The 21,518-nt window shown below is 37.9% G+C and overlaps 1 protein-coding gene across 2 annotated transcripts in view; it reads right to left on the bottom strand.

Annotated features, from left to right (window-relative positions):
* Nucleotides 1–368: 368 nt before the first annotated feature.
* Nucleotides 369–21,518, bottom strand: part of Slc17a6 (solute carrier family 17 member 6) — a 42,801-nt gene continuing 21,651 nt past the window's right edge. For both annotated transcript variants that reach the window (XM_031386795.1, XM_031386796.1), the window contains exons 4-12: nt 19,645–19,759; nt 18,494–18,581; nt 15,413–15,499; nt 12,066–12,208; nt 8,796–8,945; nt 4,913–5,045; nt 3,801–3,911; nt 3,285–3,412; nt 369–2,460 (exon numbers count right to left, since the gene is read on the bottom strand). In XM_031386795.1, the coding sequence (XP_031242655.1) occupies nt 2,125–2,460; nt 3,285–3,412; nt 3,801–3,911; nt 4,913–5,045; nt 8,796–8,945; nt 12,066–12,208; nt 15,413–15,499; nt 18,494–18,581; nt 19,645–19,759 (1,291 nt within the window). In that variant the 3' untranslated portion in view covers nt 369–2,124. The remainder of the gene's footprint in view (nt 2,461–3,284; nt 3,413–3,800; nt 3,912–4,912; nt 5,046–8,795; nt 8,946–12,065; nt 12,209–15,412; nt 15,500–18,493; nt 18,582–19,644; nt 19,760–21,518) is intronic.

Below are 21,518 nucleotides of genomic sequence, written 5' to 3'. Positions count from 1 at the left end.
ACTGTGGGTTCACATAATGTCAGGGACAGTCACTTGAAAGTGACTGCAGTAGTACCTAGTCCAGGCTCCATGGCCAATGAAAATGAGGTGGCAGGGTTGAACTGAGGGTTTATTTCTGAATTTTGCTTTAAATTTAGCAGCAGTTGTGTTGACACAGCTTCTGAAAGATAGAGTTTGACCCATAGTCTCATTTCTGAGCTTAAACTCTCTCTACAGAATCAGGTCTTCCATCTAAAGAAGAGTGTTAAATTCCAAGGCACTAACTAGCAAGTCTGTTACTGTTGAGCCTATCTTTGGCACCATTGGAATGCCTGTAAGCTACCTAATGTTAAAGCTACAATCCAAACAACACCGAAATAATGTACTGATTTTACAAAAGGGTAAATAGAACGATTTATTAACACTTGCTTTGCAGCAACAAAATGACAGTTCACATCTTTTTACTCAGCACAGCAAAGGTTACGGTCACATAATAGTACTTTGAGACACAAAGCATAGAGGGACTTTAGTTTCTCAAGGTCAGGAGTGCTTTGCATTTAGAAACAAACTTCACGTTTTATATTTGCAGTAGCAGCGCCTCCACTCAAGAGCACAGGACACTGGACAGATCAAATATCCAAAACAGACAGGTAAACACAGCAGGTGACACTTTGTGTTAAATTGGGATGTGCATTCTTATCAGTGCGAAACATTATAAAGAGCTCCGATATTAACTTTTTTAAAAGAAAGAAATCACTGCTACCACAGCAACATGGGGATAATTTACAAACAGGAGGTTTTATGCCTTGCACTTATTGCTTGGTACACAAATGTTGCAGTTCCTGTTGAATTATATTAAGAAATGACGAGCAAAATGCTTTTTTTTCCATCTAAAATTCTATGACTCTATGAAAGTAGAAATTGCAATCCCCAAACCCAACATTAGGTGTATGCTTGTTTTTGGTTCTGTGTGAAAAGTATTTGTTAATGTTTGTGTGAGTGGATATGTATAAGATATACATGAATGTAGATATAATTTTAATATATTTTGTACTATATACTCAAGACAAATATCTCTTATATGGGACATTAGGTAATAAAATTGTCTACATATAGAATCTCTATTGTTTATCTTCATATTATATATAGCTTTGTGGCATGAGTTTCATATAGGCTCTAGTTATCAAGGAAGATTATCTAAATTTTCTATTTATTTTGTTGTTAATATTGCATTTTAAGGGCTATATCTTCATAGTAAATTTTATTAGATTCTTTATGATTATACATATATTAATCATTTTTTCCTAATGTAAGTTACAACCAGTACAAAGTTGTAATAAAAAATACATTGAAGTCTATTTCTTCTTATATTTCTTTTTGCAAAAAAAGTTATGTGCTATGTTACATGAAAGTTGGATTTTACTGAAATGTGAAGGGTTTGATACTGTCAGGTAGTGAATGGGAGAGCATGGAGCATACGCCTCCCTTTGCAAGCTCTCGTTCATAAAAATAAGTGTTTGTGCCCAAGCATTTCACAAAACACTGCAAGATAAGCTTTTGGAAGATCACAAAATATCACACACTGTGCACTCCTAGTAATAATTCAGTACAATTTGCTAACTACACAATATAGTTCTTCAATTAAAAGATATAGCCACTCCATGATATACACATAATGATTATAGTCAATACCCGATCTAGCCATCTTCCTGTTCCACTATGTCTCTAGACAGGATTTCCCTGGGATAGTTTGCAGTCCAGTGTAATAAATGAGTAAGTGCAGTTTGCATGATCCAGTAGCTTTGGCTTCCTAACTTCTGTAGGATGACATGTGCCAACTGTTGCAGTTGTGCTCTCTAACACGGTGATGGGTCCAACAAATACCTACTTATTTCTACAGGAAACCTTTAAATCACAAATGAAAGGACAAATGGCCTGAATGGAAACGGCATAACGTGACAACCGCCACAGATTGCACTTGATGGAAATCTCATGGTCAGTTTTGAATTCAGATTTTTTTTTTTGAACAGCAAGACTTGCTTGGTTGATATGTTTACATGTTCACACCACATTTTTAAAATTATTTTGTGCAATCACAATTAATTGATTCACAAACACTACAAATGAATCCAGCAACTAGCATTGTTATGAATAGTCATCTTGGTCCTTATAGGTGTATGCATCTTGTGCACCTTCTTGCACAAATTCTTCCTTTTTCTCCCAGCCGTTAGGCCAGCCTCCATTCTCTTGTGAGGTGGCACCGTAAGATTTGGTGGTACCATAATTTATGTAATTCTGAGTGATGTCCCCTGTTTCTTCATCCAGTTCATCTTCGTGAATGAAGCCACATTTTTCTTCGCTTGTTTCCTCAGGGTCTGCCCAAGGTTGTTTCTCTCCTGAGGCAAATATTGCATAAAATATGACCCCACCATAGTGGACGAGTGCAGCAATGAGGAAGACATACTGCCATTCTTCTCGGGACTGTGGTGAGAAAAGTAAATCGGTAAGAGCAAATTCCCAAACCACAAAGCCACCCTGCGAGTCCTCTGCCAGCGTGCTTTTCACAAGGCGCAATCTTTGGCAATATCCAGTCATGAGAATACTTTAAAATAAAACTACATGCTTTATTATTTTACCTTTTAAGATAAAGGTTTGAAAATAACATTTTAAATATACCTATAGTCTGCAGAGTTTAAGAATATTCCTTTTTATGTTTATTAATTGTTTTCCAGATTTGTAACTGAGCGGCTTGCTGGTCTTGAACTGAGAATTCTCCTGACTCTTTCTCCTCAGACCCTGAGTGACAGACATGTACCATCTCAGCCAGCTCACCATTGGTTTGCCTTTCTCATTCATTTTCTTCATTCCCATTTGTCCTCAAGACAACAATAGCCTTCCTCATAAAACTACCTTGGAATCTGAATTGAGGTTGACAAATAAAGCTAAGGAAAGCTGTTTACCTATTTTATAACATAGGGGAAAGGTATGCAGAGCTTCGGGGTGATAGTCTTGTCACAACAGGGACATCATAAAAGACCCTGTATTTGTATAAGGCTCTTGCTTGGATAATTAACAAGTCTAAATAAATAAATAAATAAATGGTAGATATTGGAAGAGCTGAGAAACAGCTTGCTTAATGGTTGGGGATGTGGATCATAACAGAGCTACTATAGAGATCTGTCCCTCTGCGCTTCATTTGTCCTTCCTACTTAAAAGTGGAGGGAACACTACCCCCAAAAGAACACAAAAGCTATGTTCCAGCTATAATAGAGAATCTTTAACTATGGAAACATTCTTGCCCCTACCTTGTTCTTCGTCATTGCACCAACAATGATAGGGCAGACCATCCCCGACAGCGTGCCAACGCCATTTGAAATGCCCATTAAGATACTTGCATATCTTGGAGCAATATCCAAGTGGTTAACATTGAAACCTGAAATATACACAGAAGCTTTGGCTCAAGGCAACACAAACTTCTAAGAAGCAAGTACTTGGTTACAGAACATCAGATCACATCTTCCCAAAAGATACTGAGTACATACTATATGCTTAACAGTCAGCTTTTCACAACTCCATTCAAGGACACCGTGGAAAGGAAAGGATGTGCATTTTCTTTTCCAATACTTAACCTGACTCACTGCAAACATTCTCTTAACAAATGGGCCAAGTATAATAAAGAAAGAAAAGGTAAGTGTGGAGACAGGTGAACAGTAAGAAATCTAAATGATGTTTCTAAATTTTATAAGTGTGGTCCAGCACATAGATAATTACTAGCAAAGATCAAGATGTAGTAGAGAAAGACAAAAAAGGAAGTGCCTTACCAGAGATAGCAAATCCACTGAACCCCACGGCAAGCACCAAGAAGGAGATGGCCACCCCTCTAGTATGAGAGTAGCCAACAACCAGAAGCAGCGTGGCTTCCATGCCAAAACCTTTGAAGGCAAACATAGGAGAGTATCACAGAAAATTTATAATCTTTTATAAAAATTCTTTTATTAGTTCTTTGAGATTTTCTTACAATGTGTTTTTATCATATTCATCTTCTCCCCCAATCTTTCTAAAACTATCCACCACATTTTTATCCACCCACTTATGTGTGTATATGTGTGTTAGCTTATCAAGTCAAATTTGTGGTGCCCATATATTATTAGGTATGTGGCCTTCCACTGGAGAATGGTCAACTTACTAAGAGTTATACTCTTTAATAAAATTGACTCTCCCTCTATCAGTGGCTATCAACGGCACTATCTTCTTAGTTGGGGTGGGACCTGATGTGTGCCCCCTTGCAGTGCAATAGAGCCATAAATGTAATATGATTAACAACTATTATTGGGCCAAGAACCTTCTACTATTAACTCTGCTAAATCACCATACTATTAAACTAGCTCTTAATGACATTAGTAAACCTACTTATTAACTTATCTCTGTAGGCAGAGAAGCTTAAGATTAAGAGATGGAGGCAGAAGATGACTACAAGGAGTTTCTTCTAGACACAGAAGGGCAGCTACAGATATGAACCCTGTCACTGTGTCAATATGCAGAAAACCTGTACAGACCTAAGTACAGACTAAACTCAAGAATAAAATTACTAGTGAAACAAGAATACTAACAATTCTTACTCATGCCAATTTGGATAGTCTACCTTGGAGAGACATAGTGTTAATAATTTATGCCACAGATTATTGCAGCTTCTATTATGTACTTCCAAATCCAAATTGACCTAAAGTTTTAGTTCTTAGAGGTTTAGTTACAATATATACAACTATAATGAGTTTTGAAAATCTTGGCCATGGGAAAATGGTTTGAAATAAACTATGAAGGTGCATGTCTATCTGGCATGAAGAAGTATGGCACACAGAGAAAATCATATTCATGTATGTGGATCACAGGACCCCACAACAGCAACATAGCTTACCAGTCCACATGCACTTACCCCCACAATTCATAATCTTTCTCACGGTAGTTGTTGAAAGAATTTGCTTGCTCCTTAGAAAATCTGCAATTTGTCCCCCGATAGGCACAATGATTGTCATGACAAGGTGAGGGACCGCAGACAACATGCCAACCTGACAAAAGAGAAGAAAAGTAGTGGAGAATAAGAGATGCAGACAATCGAATGACCCTCCCTTTCTGTAGCTGTCTTCATCCACTCCTATGGCAAAACACTGTCTCCAAGTAAACACTAGCTCTCCTAGAACAAGCAATAACGACTACAGAACAAACCATGAAAGCTAAGTAAATTTACTTTGATACATTTTTTTTTATTTTCACAGAAGAAAAATTTGTTATTGCTACATTATGATTCAGTGTGCTTTAAGTTTATGAATCAACCATCCTGAATCTTGTCAGTGAGTGAGTCACACTGGTTTTTCCAGTTCATATTTTTAAGCATGTTTGCATAAATGCATCATTAGTGAGAGGAAGAAGGTGGTGTGCGGGGGAGGAGTGGAGATCTTCGAGGAAAAAATGCCTTTGCCCTTCAAAAGGGTGCATTTAAATTTCTATTTTCTTGAGAAGGTGAAAGACTACATGTTTAAATTTAAGACATCTCTTCTAAATTTTATAGCATAGGTTTCATTTATGTTAAGTGAATTGCTCACAAATTCTTCAGTTTGAGTCATTTGTCACCAAATGTGGTCACATTGCCATACCAAGGTATGCATCCTCTAAACTGATTTCATAGAAATTAGGAACATCTCAAATCTAGCATACCTTCAATATAATTTTTAACAGTTAATTATTAACAACAAGTTTTAAACAGTTCTATCAACACTCAAAGGCTGTACTTAAAAACTATGCCACCATCTAAGAAAGAAAAGGAGATTTAAATAGGACACTGTGTTCTTGTTTGCTTATAAGTGGATATTCAGTAAATATGGCATAAATAAAAATATAAGGCAAACTGAGTGTATGCCAAGTATTACTGGTTTGAGAATAACATCTTGATCACAGTAGATATCCATCAAAATTCAGTGTAAACCTGGAAGATGCTGAGGAGAACACATCCTGAAACACACATAAAGTTTTTTCCAGAGTCCCATGCCATCCTTTCATTTTATAAATGCAGACTCCCTGCTTGAGGGTGGCATTTCCTGTGTCCACTTAAAGTGTTTTACATCTGAAAAAAGTCTTACCCTGGGCAGCCCCAGCTACTTACTATTCATTTGAGTGAATATCTTTATCATTTTGTGTCAGCAAAGAGCAAAGATAAAAACTGTTATTTATTACTCTTTCATCAGTGTCAGGAACAGCAATGCTAACAGGTACATTTTGGTCCCTGCTTCAGCACTTGGAAGTATGGAATCTTCTATTTTCTTAGGCAAAAGTTCCTGAAAATTGTCTTTGTGTAGTTCTTTTCAGCTCTGGTAACTTATTATGAATAATTAGTGCACACATTATCTGACCAACCCACCCCCTCTAGGATCGTCTTTAGTAGGTTCATTGTTTTTAAAGTTTTCGGAGGGTGAGTTGGCTATTAAGAACCTATAACCCATTCTTCTTTGTAATGCCAGGCTCTCTGACACTAGTTATCCCTCTTGTGTGTCTCTCTGGTCACAGTTGGATACAACTCTATCTAAACCACATTTTGAAATTGTCAGGAAACAGAGCAGGAAGCATAGCCTCTCTAACTAAAGAGCTCAAAGGAAACAAATGTCTCCTCTCATTTTAAACCCTATATTCCGAGGTTTAAAGGTGCTCGTTAAAATCCTAGAATTGACTTTGCCCTGATTTGGCATTCTCAAAGGAGCTGAAAGTCTTTACATACTAGCATAGGGACATACACACACACACACACACACACACACACAGAGAGAGAGAGAGAGAGAGAGAGAGAGAGAGAGAGAGAGAGAGAGAGAAAACTAATATAGTTCACTTATGTATATGCATACATTAGGTTCTATTTATGTAACTGTGTGTGTGTGTGTGGTTATATGCTACATAAGCACACTTGGAGTAAAGAATAAGGCATTACCTGAGTGGTTCCATCTATGCAATATCTAGCTTAATGAGGTTTTGGAAAGTCACCCTCTATGTAAGAATTTTATTTGTATAGTATCTGCTTCACTTCTAAATGATAATATTACAGTTCTCACATATAGATAATAAAACTAAAGGTGATAATTATTCAAAAATAAACCCCAAGTTGTAGGCCAATACAATAAATACAATTCAATAAAGCTTAGGTTCAAAGCCACATGACCTAGACACACCTGGATTTCCTATCATGCCTTCCTCCAATTTTTTTTCAGGAAAGTTAGAGAATTTGAAACAATTTTGATCAGCATAATAAAAATCTTCAGTCCATGTGAATGTATCCACAATTTTCACTTTAAAATAGCAGGTGAATTAATCTACCCATGTGTAAGTTCATTTAGTTTTTGCAAACTACCCTTGATTTTATTTAACATTTTCAGTTAATTGGAGACACAAGACCAGGAAGATCACTTCATTATCATCAGTTGGCACCTCTCCCTACCCCAACAAGTCCTGGCTTTATTAATAGCCTTTGCGTGTCACATTTGTCCTAGATTATGAAAATGGACTCACACCTCCAACAGTCTTTGTTGAGAGGTGTGATACTCTCAGAGGTCTCCAGGCTGCCCTGTAATGTTTGATCAGCTCCAGGGAAAAGAGGCTGGTCTACAGTAGCCATTCTTCTCTGTGAGAGGAACTGTTTCCTTAGAAACAGCTGCTTCAAAAGAGCTCTTAGGCCAGCCACTGCCAGGCTCAGGCTTTCTCTAGCCTAGCTCTCAGATAGCCTTTCAAGTAGAGACACAATATGAACGGCCCAGCCCAGCTGGACTTATGTAACAACACAAGGAGAAGCGGCAAGAGCATTGCCAGCAAAGATAAATGGATTTGAGACTCAGCAGAGAGCTCAGAGCTGGCACTCAACACCGACCTGCTAAGTGTGTGAGGAGACATACAGGTCATCTGATGTATGACACTAATGGGAAACAGAAATGGAGTATCCATGTCCTAAGCTTGTAGTTAGTATAGCATTAGGTGATTTCAATAATTACCCTCAGTGCTGTTTTACTCTCAGCCAAACAGAAATGATGCTAACTGCCCATCTGGTCTACCAGATGAGATTATTCATGAATATGAAAAAAAAAAAAAGCCTTCCTGTACCCTTATACAAAAGGAGTAATTAAAGTCAAGTTCTCCTTATAGGAAATCTGGAAATGTTTTTATTTCTGTGTCTACTAACATATGCCTCTCACACCTTGTGTATGTGAATTCGTAACACAAGAGTTCTGTCTGCTACTACAAAGCTGCAAACATTTCGGGGGGGGGGGGAGAGAAGTCATGTTTCATTATCAAATAACACAAAGTGTCCTATAATAGACTCAGCAAATGCTTGTTAGAGTAAATTGGATGAACAAAGCACAAGGACATTTTTAGACTTTGGATTTGCTAAGTATATCTTTCAATTGGACAGGTCTCTGAAAACACATAAGGAGAGGAGGTTGATAGTGGCCCCAACACAATTCCATTAGGATGGGTGACCTTTCTTGCTAGCACTTAACTTGCCTTGGACTAAGGCATCTGTCTGTGGGGAAAACATCGCATCGATGTTCAGACCCATCGAGATGGAAGTTATTTGAAGGCAGATACAAGATTCTTTTTGCTTGGATCCCCAGAACTAGAGAGATATTTCTAGTGGCAACAGAATAGAGTAGGATAGGGAAACACACACACACTTCCTGGCAGTAAATCATGAAGTTTAGAAGACAAACTTTTGGCTAAAGTAAGGATTATTCATTTAAGTACAAACATTTTCAAGTATTTTAATAAGGTGGATTTGTACATACCTTGCTGATTTCAAATCCAAAAACCTCCTCAAAATAAGCTGGTTGACTGATGAGTAGTAAATAAAAAGTCCAGCTCCTGCAGAAGTTTGCAACAATTATCGCATAGACGGGCATGGATGTGAAAAACTTCCTCCATGGGGTCTTGAATTTCTGAAAGCCCCAAATGAGAATTACTCTGATTCAGCATTTTCTGACTGAAATCGGTGCTATCTGTTTTCATGCTCATAGGATGGAACACTAACTAGTATGAGATAATTAATTGGTAGCTACAGCATCCCTCTTAACCTTAGGTGTGTGAATAATCATTAAAAGATGAAACAAAATACCAATCTATCCCTCTGATTTAGTCTAGTTTTTTTAATATGCAAATGCATGTACATAGAAAATAAATTCCAAAACCATGTGTTCTAATTTCTAAGAGTTTAAAGCAACTTTCCCCAACCCCCAGCAAAATGCTGCCAAATGAATGGCTTTCTGATATCTAAAGTGTTGAAAGTTCAGTGTACGTGAACAACAAAAAGAAAATAAGAACAGGTTATTGCCCACCTCTCTGAAGTCGGCTAAGCAAGCCATCATCTCTCTGTGAATTCCCTTGACAGTTAGTGAAGACCAATATATTTTATGACACTGAGGTACAAGTTCCTGAAATAGTCCTATGATGCTGAGTACTGCCTAGGACATCAGTACCAGCTATTTCCATTTGAGTCTTTTCAAAACAAAACCAAAAAGTGCCTGGAGAAAATTGCTGTGATTATAACATGTTACAATGTAAACCTCCTACACTTTAATATTTTAGATCTCAAACTACTTATCATAGTCACAAATACTTTCTTAATCACCTTATATTGAAGACCAAAATACACCTGCCAAAGAGATAGTCTTCTAAAATATCCTCAATCAGTGTTTTAAGGTGTCCCTCACATGATCCAAATAGAAAGCAAAACTTCCCAACACAGATTTAGTCATTCCTGCTGAGTGTTGGGTCCCGTGATTGTTGCTATGAAACTTTCTGTTTTTAGAGTCGCAAAAATCGCTTCAAATGTAGAATAATAAGAAATCACGTAGTGGTTATCAAAAATATATGTGATACCAAAAAAAGAGAAAAACCCATATGAATAACATATTCATCACTAGCTTTTGGTAAAAACTTGTATTGTGAGAGTGGAATAGGTAAGCTCCAAGGGATAAGAGTTTTCTTTTTCATCCTACGTGTCCCAAATGATGAAAATACTTCACAGATAAATAAAAATGCCCAAAGACAGGAATGCACGCACTGTGATACCTCTGTGCATGGAAGAGACATAACTGAGTTATTAAGAAAAAGCAACTTTTTTCCTGCTGGGAGAATATGGCTTTGCTCATGTCAGAGTTATCTTCCCTGAGAACTACACTCTTCATGTGATAAAGCACTTCCACAACAGGAAGAGAAAGCTGTCAGTGCTTATAAGATCTATTTATTTTATCTTGTATGCATGCATATTTTGCTTCAGTGTATGTTTGTGTACCATATGTGTGCCTGTTGCCCACAGGTGCCAGAAGAGGGCATCAGACCCTCTGGAATTGGAGTTACAGATGGTTGTGAGCTGTCATGTGAGTGTTGGGAATTGAACCTGAGTTCTCTGGAAGAACAATGAATAACCTTTTTTAACTACTGAGTCATCTCTCCTGCTCCTAACTCTCTTACTTTATGCCTTTAAAAATCACCAGGAGTTACAAATAGATGTTAGACAATCTGACAGTGTTCTGTTCATTCGGTTGTTTCAGGAAATGTGACTGTGTGTGTGTGTGTGTGTGTGTGTGTGTATAATGTTTAAAATAATTCCTTGGACAACAACATAAAAGATCTAAGTCATACAGGAGACTGTAACCTGCAATCTTTCACTGGATCCACTCAAACCAAGCAACTAAAATAGATGAACATATGGTACTTCCCACAGGTATTAGAAGGTAGCCTGCGTATTAGAAATTTGAATGTGGCCATGAGTTAGGCAGTGTCTGAGAGTCACTGCTGATTGTATCACGTCTGATAGATCTTGACCGAAGAGAATATGACACATTCCTGGGTCAAATTTTGAAACTGTCCAGAAGAACAAAAGTAAACAGGACAAGATGTCAACTCTGGTTGTACCTGTGTAGGACTTTTCTGGATCCTGAGGAATACAGTGTCCCATCTGTGGCCTCTACTTCATGTCTTCCTAGGAGGCTATAGTTCAAGCTCAGGCCTTGAATTAGGCCAGGATATTTCTTCCAAACTGAAAGAAATGGATCTCATCCCTGAGACACATTCATTAAACCTTCGCATAATCACTGTGTGTTGATCCCTTGCTGCTGGTCAAAAATACATTACATTCTTTTTGTATGCCTGAACTTGCATACCTCTTGGCTTCTTTAAAAAGCATACTGGGCTAGTATTCCTGGTACAGAGTACTCTTCTTCAATTTGTAGTTCTTTCTCTGGGGTATTTTGTCTGCCTTCTGTGGGAATTCCCTGGCCACATATTTTTGGTGCAATGCAGCTGATGTCAGAGAACCATTGTTGATTGTATTAGTGGTGTTCAGATAAAAACAATCTGAGACTATGCTGCCTGCTTTGTTGTATACAGAATTTGGTCCAAAAAATGCTCAAAAGAACTTGAAATACAAGTTCTACTTCCATTTGATTTTATATGTTTTAAATTTACTTTGAAGTAACATGAACATATGGAACCTTGTAGGAAGAAAGGTACAATGCTTTTAAAAGACAATGGGATACAGGAAGTGGAAAGCCAGAGACTTGCTGCTCCTCTAATTCAGTGCTCAGTGGTTCTCAACCTTCCTAGTGCTATGACCCTTTAATACAGTTTCTCATTTGTAGCGATCCCCTTAACTATAACATTACTTTTGTTGCTACTTCATGACTGTATTTTGTTACCATTATAAATAGTAATGTAAATATTTTGGGAGATAGAGATTTGCCAAGGGGGTCACAACCTATAGGTTGAGAACCATTGCCTAATCCATTTATTTTTTTCTTAGAAAAGAAGGTAGCAATTATTCCCAGTGGAGGCTATGGAGAATGGATTGAAAGAGGGAAGGGAGGAGAGGAGAGAGAGAGAGAAAGAGAGAGAGAGAGAGAGAGAGAGAAAGAGAAAGAGAGAAAGAGAAAGGATTAGAGAAAGATTAGTGCCAGACTACTTTTGTTTAATAAGGACCTGTAACACTGTATACAGTTAGTCCAGGAAGGTAAGATGAACAATAAAAATAGGTATAGACACAATAATGAAATACTTACTTCCATTGCACCTAAGAGATTTGCGCTCTCTCCAATGCTCTCTTCTATGTACCTACGTTCCTCATCTGTAATGGTAGGATGCTTTGCAGGGCTCTCATAAGACACCAGAAGCCAGAACATGTACCAGACCATGCCAAAGCTTCCTGCAAGAAAGGATTAATAAGGAGACCAAACTGATCAGAAATACAGTTAACAGAGAAAGGTTGAAGACACATAATAATTTCAATGAGAATCATTTGATGTGGTGTGGGCACTGACTTAACTCACCGCTTCCTGTCCTCAGCCTCTGGACATCAGATTTCTTAAAGACTGATGCCATGGTTTGTATCTGTGACTCTAAGTGAGAATCACTCATATACAGAAAACTTACAACCTGCTACTGAATGATATCAGTTGGAAATTTAGTTACAATATCTCATATTCCATTCTTGAGCTGTTCCAGATCAGACACAATCCCATACAACAGGAGAATACTGAAAAGACCACATTCCTATGTTTAGAGAATTCCATGGAATGAAGGATGAATACGTTTATTATTTGCTGACTTTCAACATATATATATATATATATATATACATATGTATATATATATATGTGTGTGTATATATATATATATATATATATATATATATGTGGTTTAAATTTCCAGAGAGTGAGAAATATGTGCTCCCATCTCTGACTAGTACTTCTAAAGACCTTCAACATTTTTCAGTAAAATAAAAGAGTTTGTTAGTCTAAACGACTGTATTTGACAAACAATTAACATTGAAGCACCTTTATGTGATGTGACTATACACTATGTATCCTAGCTCAGACTTTGTTGTTCATCCTTGGGGACTGACAGAAGCTACATCCCTAGGCCACAAACTGTCTTCTCTCCCTTCCAGTCCTCATCTTTATCATTCCCGCCATGAACACATATTCTTGCAGTGCATTATAAATCTGTAAGCCCGACAGGAGGAGGAATTCCATGTGATTTATTCTGCTTTCACCACTGCTAGCAGGCCTTTGTATTTTTCTTTCAGACTCTTCCCTTCATCCCTCGGGTAACAATCTAAATGCTTCTGAGCTCACTAATACTTCATGTTTGTCTATTTACTTTCTAAGACAACTTCCTTAACACCATACATAGTTGCTGATGTGCTGTCTTCCCTTTAATTACAGAACATGGAAAGAAACATGTGATTTGAGGCCAGATGTTATGTGAAACACACAAACACACATACACACACACACAAACACACGAGCGTGCACGCATGCACGCGCGTGCACACACACACACACACACACACACATATAGGCAGGGTTTTCATAAACTTAAATCCTAACTGTGCTGTTGGTTGTATGATTCAATGAGCAATAGAGTCACTCCAAACCTCCACAACAAAATGAAGAAAACTTTTGTTTTTGATGCAAGTTCCTGTTATAGGACCTAGCATGCATGACCTCTAAATCAGAGTCTTCTTGTCTTAGCTTCCTAAGTGCTGGGATTTCAGAGTATAATACAAGGCCCATTTGAAAAGTAACTGATTTTTAAGTTCTTGACAAAAAAAGGAGGAAAAGGAGAGATGTTTACATTGTACAGAGAAGTGGGGGTCACACTCTGAGCACCTGATAACAGAGAATTCTATAATCTGGTGAAGATTAGCAGAGTGCCTCTGATGCCTCTAACTATTCATCATGCTCACTAGCTGAACTTATTAAACATATTCTGTACCGCTTTGTCCATCACTACCATAAACTGGGCCCTGTGCCAACCTGGTATTTTGTAGCTTTTACTTTCTTCTTCCATTTACTCTACTGTCTAAATTTCATCACATTAATTTTTAAAACAAAAACTGAATATGCTATTCAAGATCCAGTTTTGCTGTAGACAACAAGCAAAAATGCTTTGTATGATTTTTTTCAAATATCTACTACATAGCCTTTGATTCAGAGTAAATGATAAGTATTAAATGATATTCAAGAAGACATATGACTTATTTAAATTATCATTCCTTTTCTCATTAAAATATATTCCTATTGAAAATAATTTTTTATACTATCTGATCACAGTTTCTACTCCCCCAACTCCTTCCAGATCATCCCCACCTTCTCTCTCACCCAACTCCATGCCCTATCTTTCTTTCTTTCTTTTTCTAGAAGCAGTTAATATTTGAGATGTGTGTATGAGTGTAAGAGTTCCATCAAATCTTCAAGTAAGTAATAAACTAAGCCAAAATCAGGGTAGCAACTAGCCATGCTAAGTACAAACTGTGGAGAATCACAGACTCTTGTGAAAACTGAATGGAAAATCAGGACTTAAAATCTGATTTTTCAAATTCTCTCTAGAAATCTTCTGAGATAGCTCAGCAGGTAAGGACACTTTGTGTCAAACCTGAGTTCCATTCTCAGAACCCAGATGGTGGAAAGAGAGAACTGACTCCCACAAGTTGTCCTCTGTCCTCTCTATACATACCATGGCATGAATGCAATGCATTCCCACTCATACAGAGAGAAAGAGAGACAGAGAGAGACAGGACAGAGATAGAGAGACACAGATAGGCAGAGATATGACAAAACATATATGGATTGCAGTGTAGAACATTCACTGGTCCAAAAATCTGTTAATGGGCTCTTCACTACTTAAAGAACCCTTATTTAAAAGCAGCATTTGTCAGAATTCTCTGGGAAGATGCACTTGCCATGTTATGAATATTTCAAAGTAAGAACAAATGAATGTGGCCAAACTTCTAGGCAGCCAGACACTGCTCTGCAGCACCATGTGCTTAATCTAATTCTCCAGATGCTTGTGCCCACACCCAAAGACAATATTAGACACCTTGAAAGGGGAACCTTCAAGGCAATCTGGAAAGCATTCAGCTTCTTATTAACATATTTGCTGTAGGATTTCATCTTTATTTCAATGCAGAGCTCAGTGGACTTTAACCTCTGCTTCTGCTTCTGTGACTGATTATTATTGATACTGTATCAAAATTGACAGATGAATTAGCAGGACAACTGTCCTCCTGCCCGCACACTCACTCAGCTTGAGGAGGTAAAGTCAGAAAAATGGCCAATAAAAATACAGAAAAGTGAGGTGAGTTGGGACTAGCTTTTTCATCTCCAGCATCCTTTAATCAGGAGCCCCTTATTCTCCTCACTGTCAGAAGCATATCACTTACTATAGCATTGCAAAGTCTCCATAAGCAACATTGTTGCTCTTTAAGGCAAGAAATGGCAATGAAGGAATAGTAATTTCATACCATAATTTTTTTAAGATGAGAAAGTAAGGAAATAATTGTGCTATATGCTACCATATTTATCTTAGTCTATGCATAACTCTATTGTAAATAAATGTGACCTACCATACACATAAAATACTGAAGACCATCCAGTGTACTGCACGAGAATACCAGCTAAGGGCATTGCAATGACTGCTCCAGCATAGGAACCTGGAGGGGGAAAATGAAGGAGGAGAGTAAGTGAGAGCCATAGTTGGTTTTTCCTCAGATACTCTACAATTGGCTCACACAAACACATACAACAGCTGCATGCACACACACATACACACACACACACACACACACACACATACACACACCACTCCATCAAACATATGTTCACCCTACATCCTTAAATAAAACCACAGGACCATACTAAGAATCAAACCTAGGCAGCAGGACATAACAGTGATTTGACAAACTATAGCAATGGTATGGGCTGCAGAGATGGAAGAACGCTTATTGCTCTTGCAGAGGACACCTGTTCTATTCTCAGAACACACATAATCACTCACAACTATCCATAACTCCAATTCCAAGGGCTTTGATGTTCTTTTCTGGCTTTCAAGGGTGTGGTGAATGTTCCTAATTGTCAGCATGACTATTTCTGGAATGCACTACAATCCTGGAATGGAGGGCACACCTGTGATCCAGATCTTGAGGCTGGAAGACACCTGCTTTTGATCCAGATCTTGAGGGAGAGTAGCCATGAAAAGTTTAGGCCCAGGCAAGGTGGTTGACACCAGGAGACAGAAGCAAGCATATTTCTGAGTTCAAGGCCAGTCTGGGACAGAGCAAGTTCTAAGTAAAGAACAACTTACATCCAGGTGTGGTGATATACACCGTTAATCTGAGAAACACTTTCTACAGGAGGCCTCCATAAGGACAATAGAAGAAGGAAGACTTCTTTGTCTGTTTTGCACTTACTTGCCAGCACATCTGTTGGAGCCTACTTCTTCAGGATTCCAGCTTATCTAGAAGGTGAGCTGAAACACCTAGCCTCATGGGACTGAGCAACTACTAGGTTCTTGGACTTCTCATTCACAATTGCTCATTGTTGGGCAAGTTGGATTGCAAACTGTAAGTCATTCTAATAATTTCCTTTCATAGAGAAACATTCGATAAGTTCTGTGACCCTAGAGAACCCTGACTAATGGAGAGGACACTGAGCACACAAATGATACACTAACATACTTGCAGCAAACACTCAAACAGATAAGATAAAAGTAAGGAAATAGAAGCTTTGCAATTTTGTGAAGTCCTATTTGTCAATTCTTGATCTTAGAGCATAAGCCATTGATGTTCTGTTCAGGAAATTTTCCCCTGTGCCCCATGTGTTCGAGGCTCTTCTCCACTTTCTCTTCTGCTAGTTTCAGTGTATGTGGTTTTATGTGAGGGTCCTTGATCCACTTGGACTTGAGCTTTGTACAAGGAGATAAGAATGGATAGATTTGTATTCTTCTACATGCTGACCTCCAGTTGAACCAGTATCATTTGTTGAAAATGCTGTCTTATTCTTTTCTACTGGTGGCTTTAGTTCCTTTGTCAAAAATCAAGTGACCATAGGTGTGTGGGTTCATTTCTGGGTCTTCATGATATGTGCTCACTGATAATTGATATTAGCCCCAAAGCTCAGAATACTCAAGACACAATTCACAGACCATATGAAGCTCAAGAAGAAGGAAGACCAAAGTGTGGATACTTCCATCCTTCTCAGAAGGAGGAGCAAAATACCCACAGGAGAATACACAGAGATAAAGTGTAGAGCAGAGACTAAAGGAAAGGCCATCCAGAGACTGCCCCACCTGGGGATCCATCCCATATACAGTTACCAAACCCAAACACTATTTATGGAAGCCAAGAAGTGCTTGCTGACAGGAGCCTGATATAGCTGTCTTCTAAGATCATTTGTCAGAGCCTGACCAAATAGAGGTGCATGCTGGCAGCCAACCATTAGACTGAGCATGGGGTCCCCAATGGAGGAGTTAGATAAAGGGCTAAAGGAGCTGAAGGGGTTTGCAACCCCATAGGAAGAACAACAATATCAACCAACCAGACCCCTCAGTGCTCCCAGGGACTAAATCACCAACCAAAGAGTACACATAGAGCAGCCCATGGCTCCAGCCGCATATGCAGCAGAGGCTGGCCTTGTTGGACAACAATGAGAAGAGAGACCTTTGGTCCTGTGAAGCCTCAATGCCCCAGTGTAGATTAATGCTAGGACAGGGAAGTGGGAGTTGGTGGATGGTTGGGGGAATACCCTTATAGAAGCAGAGGGTATGAGATAGGGGGATTTTAGAGGGGAAACCAGGAAAGGAGCTAACATTTGAAATGTAAATGAAGAAAATATCTGATAAAAATTTTTATAAAAAATAAACAATTGCCTAAACTTTTCTATTACAAAATATAAGGAAATAAATAAATCTTTTTTAGGAAGGCATGTTTCACCTTTGCCTTTCTATTTTCATTTTAAAATGTTTGTGAAAAGAGTATCTCAGATTCAGAGACAAAAACTGCAATATTTAGAGCTTTTCGTATAAACTTAATATTTATAAATTTAACACCTATAGATAATAACATTGCTGATAATTTATTATTGGTGGACTTTTACAACAGCATTGAATGTTAAAGTGAATTTGTACTGTCTCTTGATAAGATTTAGTGGTGGGACTTTTCTTGCCTATTTGGGACTCAAAAAAATTTTTTAAAGTTGCCAGTCATGGTGCTACAGGCCTTTAATCTCAGCACTCAAGAGGCAGAGGCAGGAATATCTCTGTGAGTTTGAGGCCAGCATGATGTATATAGGGAGTTTCAGGCTAGACCATGCTACATTGCTATGTCAAAAATAATAATAAAAAAAAATAGCTGGGAAAGGAGAAATTTACATGTAAATAAAGAAAATATCTAATAAAAATTAAAAAAAATTAAAAAAAATAATAAAATAATAATAAAAAATAGATAAAAGCACCAGTAAACATATTTGAGAGTGGTTCAACTCCCAAAATAATGCAAAACATAAAGAAAAGCGGGTTTAAATGCCAATTAAAATTAAAATAGTGGTCTCAAACCAGATACTTTGTAAATGCATTTATCAAACTTTGAGTTATTACCCGTGTCTTCCCTAGCCATTTGCCCACCACAGCAGCACTGAAACATAATACTCACCACAAAAAGAGGTGGTAGCCAACCTACTCCTCTCCAAGGGAGGGGCCCACTTGCTCCATATCCCATGGCAGGCTGGGTAGGTGACACCCTGTGGTGGGAAGACAGACAAAGGCACTTAGGATGCAAAGCCACTAGCACATCCCCTCCACTGAACCTGTTTCTAACATAATGACTCTTACTGAACCCATGGAATCCCAGTTGAAAAGCTCTACACACAGTCTCTTCAGATGTTCTCACCCATCAGGGTTTTCTCTCATCCTAATTTTCTTCTTATTAACGTGAAAGATAAGACTATCTGGTAATCAGTTTACCTGTGAGTCTAAACATTTTGTGAAATCTGGACACCTTTTTGTAAGGCACTGCATTGAGTGATTACCAAATACAAGGACTTAAAATAGGAGTTCAGCCATCTAGAAGTAGACATTAAAAATAACTAGCCCTTTCTATAATTCTGGTTCTACCATATTGTTTTCCATTTTGAAATAAAGACTCCTCTTAATGTTTCTATATTCACATTATTTGTCTATTGTGTCATACTTCATGTAGAGACAGGACTGTTCATTGGTCAAACTTGGGTTTTTAAATGGCAGTCTTTCAAAATCTTCTGGCTACTACATCAAGATCTAATTATATAACCACATGGCTAAGAGTATGCTAAACATTCCAGTGTGTTAAAGAAAAACAGAAACTTAAGATAAGCCTCTCAAGAGGGATGGAGAGATGGCTTAGCAGTTAAGTTGAAGCCAAGTTTGGTTCTCTTCGCCTATCTACAATTTGTCTATTACTCCAGCTCCAGGGGATTCAATGCCTCTGGCCTCCTTTGGTACCTGCACTCACATGAACATACACACATGCAGAAATAAACACCTATATATAACTGAAAAATAATTTAAAGATTAATCTTTTAAAAAATACGTTCAAGTCCAAGGGATATAGCTCAGTGGTTTGGAAACACTTGCTTGTCTAGCATGCATGAATGGAGCCCTGAGTTTGATGACCAAATACATTGATCACCTTACATTTCCTATGCTTCATTTTTTATTTGAGCATTATATAATACAGTTAATATCTACTTATCCATAAAGACAAAAGTAAACATGCAGCTTTCGGTTGCACCCAAACCTGAACTGATGCCACCCTGTAGTTCCTACCTCCACAAGTCCTTGCAATATCCTAACAAAGATGACACATCCATAATGCACTCTAGCTGCAGATGGGATCAGCATATTGAGGGTAGATGTGAGCAGTATCGCAGCCCCAAAGACCCTGGAAGACAGAGATGGGAAAATGTGAGTCAATGTGACTCAGACCACTCAAAGCTCCTCAGGTCAATTTAAGTGGTCAAGAAAAAACAGTTTTAAAGTAGATATTTTCCTCCTAAAAAAATAAAATAATTTGTATATGGATCATCTAACTGTAATAAATGCATCCTTGAATTACCTAAAAATTATACATTATTTGCTGTGCAATAAACAAAAGAATGCGCCAAAATGCTCCAGATATCACAGAGGTAGATCTCACAGAATATGTTTTTGTTACTGAGTGTACCAATGTTAATTCCCAGTTTTGTTCTTCATTGTGGGATACAGAGGTGGACAGATTTTGTCTGAAGTACACACACAAGATCATGTATCCACAAAAACTTAAGAAAAAAGAAAGAATTGGAAGAAAGATGTTAAAGATTTCTTTTTGCAAGTACAATTCTTATTTAATTTAACCATTTTTGAAAGCTTCCATGATTTTTATACTAATGAATAAAACACATCCTCAATGGAAATGGCAGAACCAATCCCTTGTAGAGAGGTCTATTTTAGGAACAGATCATTCCCAAGGATCCAACTCAAAGTGTTATTAAGTCATACTTTGTTCAGTTCAGTTGGGATTGGGAGCATCGTAGATGTTCCAATTTTTCCAGAGATGTATTAAATATCACAGTTAACAACTTGAATTTCTGAAGGGCACAGAATGATTATTAGCCTGCTACTGAAATTTAATAAATTAATTCATGAAGGGCTGAATAGGAGCAACTTCCTTCGTGTCAGTCAAAGATTGGGACAAATAATTTTCTTGAAAGGTCAGTAGCCACATCTGTTTCTCTTTCTTCCCCACTGGAGATAGTTTGGCCCACCACATATAAACACTGTGTGCCCTCTTTGCCCTGACATGACTGCTAAGTAGGCATGTTCCATTTGGAATCAGAGATGACATGATGTGCTAAGATTAAAGGAGGATAAACTATGTTATCTGGTTTGTCCAACACATGTGTCTTCTTGTAGTAATTGTGGAAATAATTTGGATTAAATTTGCTTTCTAGGAATGTATTTTCCTGCCACCAGCTTCTTTCTGTTAGAAAGAGTTTTTTAGGATGGTGCTGTCATTAAATTAGATGAAAAGGGGTGAAGTTTTACGTGTTTCATTCCTTTGAGTTTGGGTTGCTGAACCACTGGCATTTTGTAGCGATAATTCTCAGTCATAGAGTGCTGGCTTGTGCATGAAATGATGTTTAGTTCCATCCTTGAACTTTACTCAACAGATATCAATAGTATTCTCTCTCTCAACCCCAACAGAAAATGCCTGCAGCAATTACCAAATATCACTTAGGGGACAAAATCAGCCCCACAGTGAAATCAGAGATGAACTATTTGTTGATCACCGACCACAACCACAACCATAGCTAACTATGAAGAAGGTTTATTTGAGGGAAATCATGCTCAGATCTCATAGGCTGTTACTTCACAACCACTAAAGGACCCATCAGCACAAGTATTAATTGCCACATACCATACATAAAAATGTGACCCTTGTCTGTGTACTTTACTGGAGAGTCCACTTTATGACAATTTATGAATGCTTCTAAGCTATTAATTCTCCCAACGATCATTCCAAGCATTACCATTGCTTCTGAAAACACATCGACTTTATTCTAACTGATAGGAATGAAGTCTGTAGAACTTTGCATAAAGCTTGAAAGTAAATGAAATAAGGATCTTATTTCATTTTATACAATTTTTATACAAATGAGTAC

The sequence above is a fragment of the Mastomys coucha genome, unplaced genomic scaffold (assembly GCF_008632895.1).
Source record: "Mastomys coucha isolate ucsf_1 unplaced genomic scaffold, UCSF_Mcou_1 pScaffold21, whole genome shotgun sequence".
In the NCBI taxonomy this organism is placed as follows: domain Eukaryota; kingdom Metazoa; phylum Chordata; class Mammalia; order Rodentia; family Muridae; genus Mastomys; species Mastomys coucha.
This window is presented reverse-complemented; position numbering and strand designations above follow the sequence as displayed.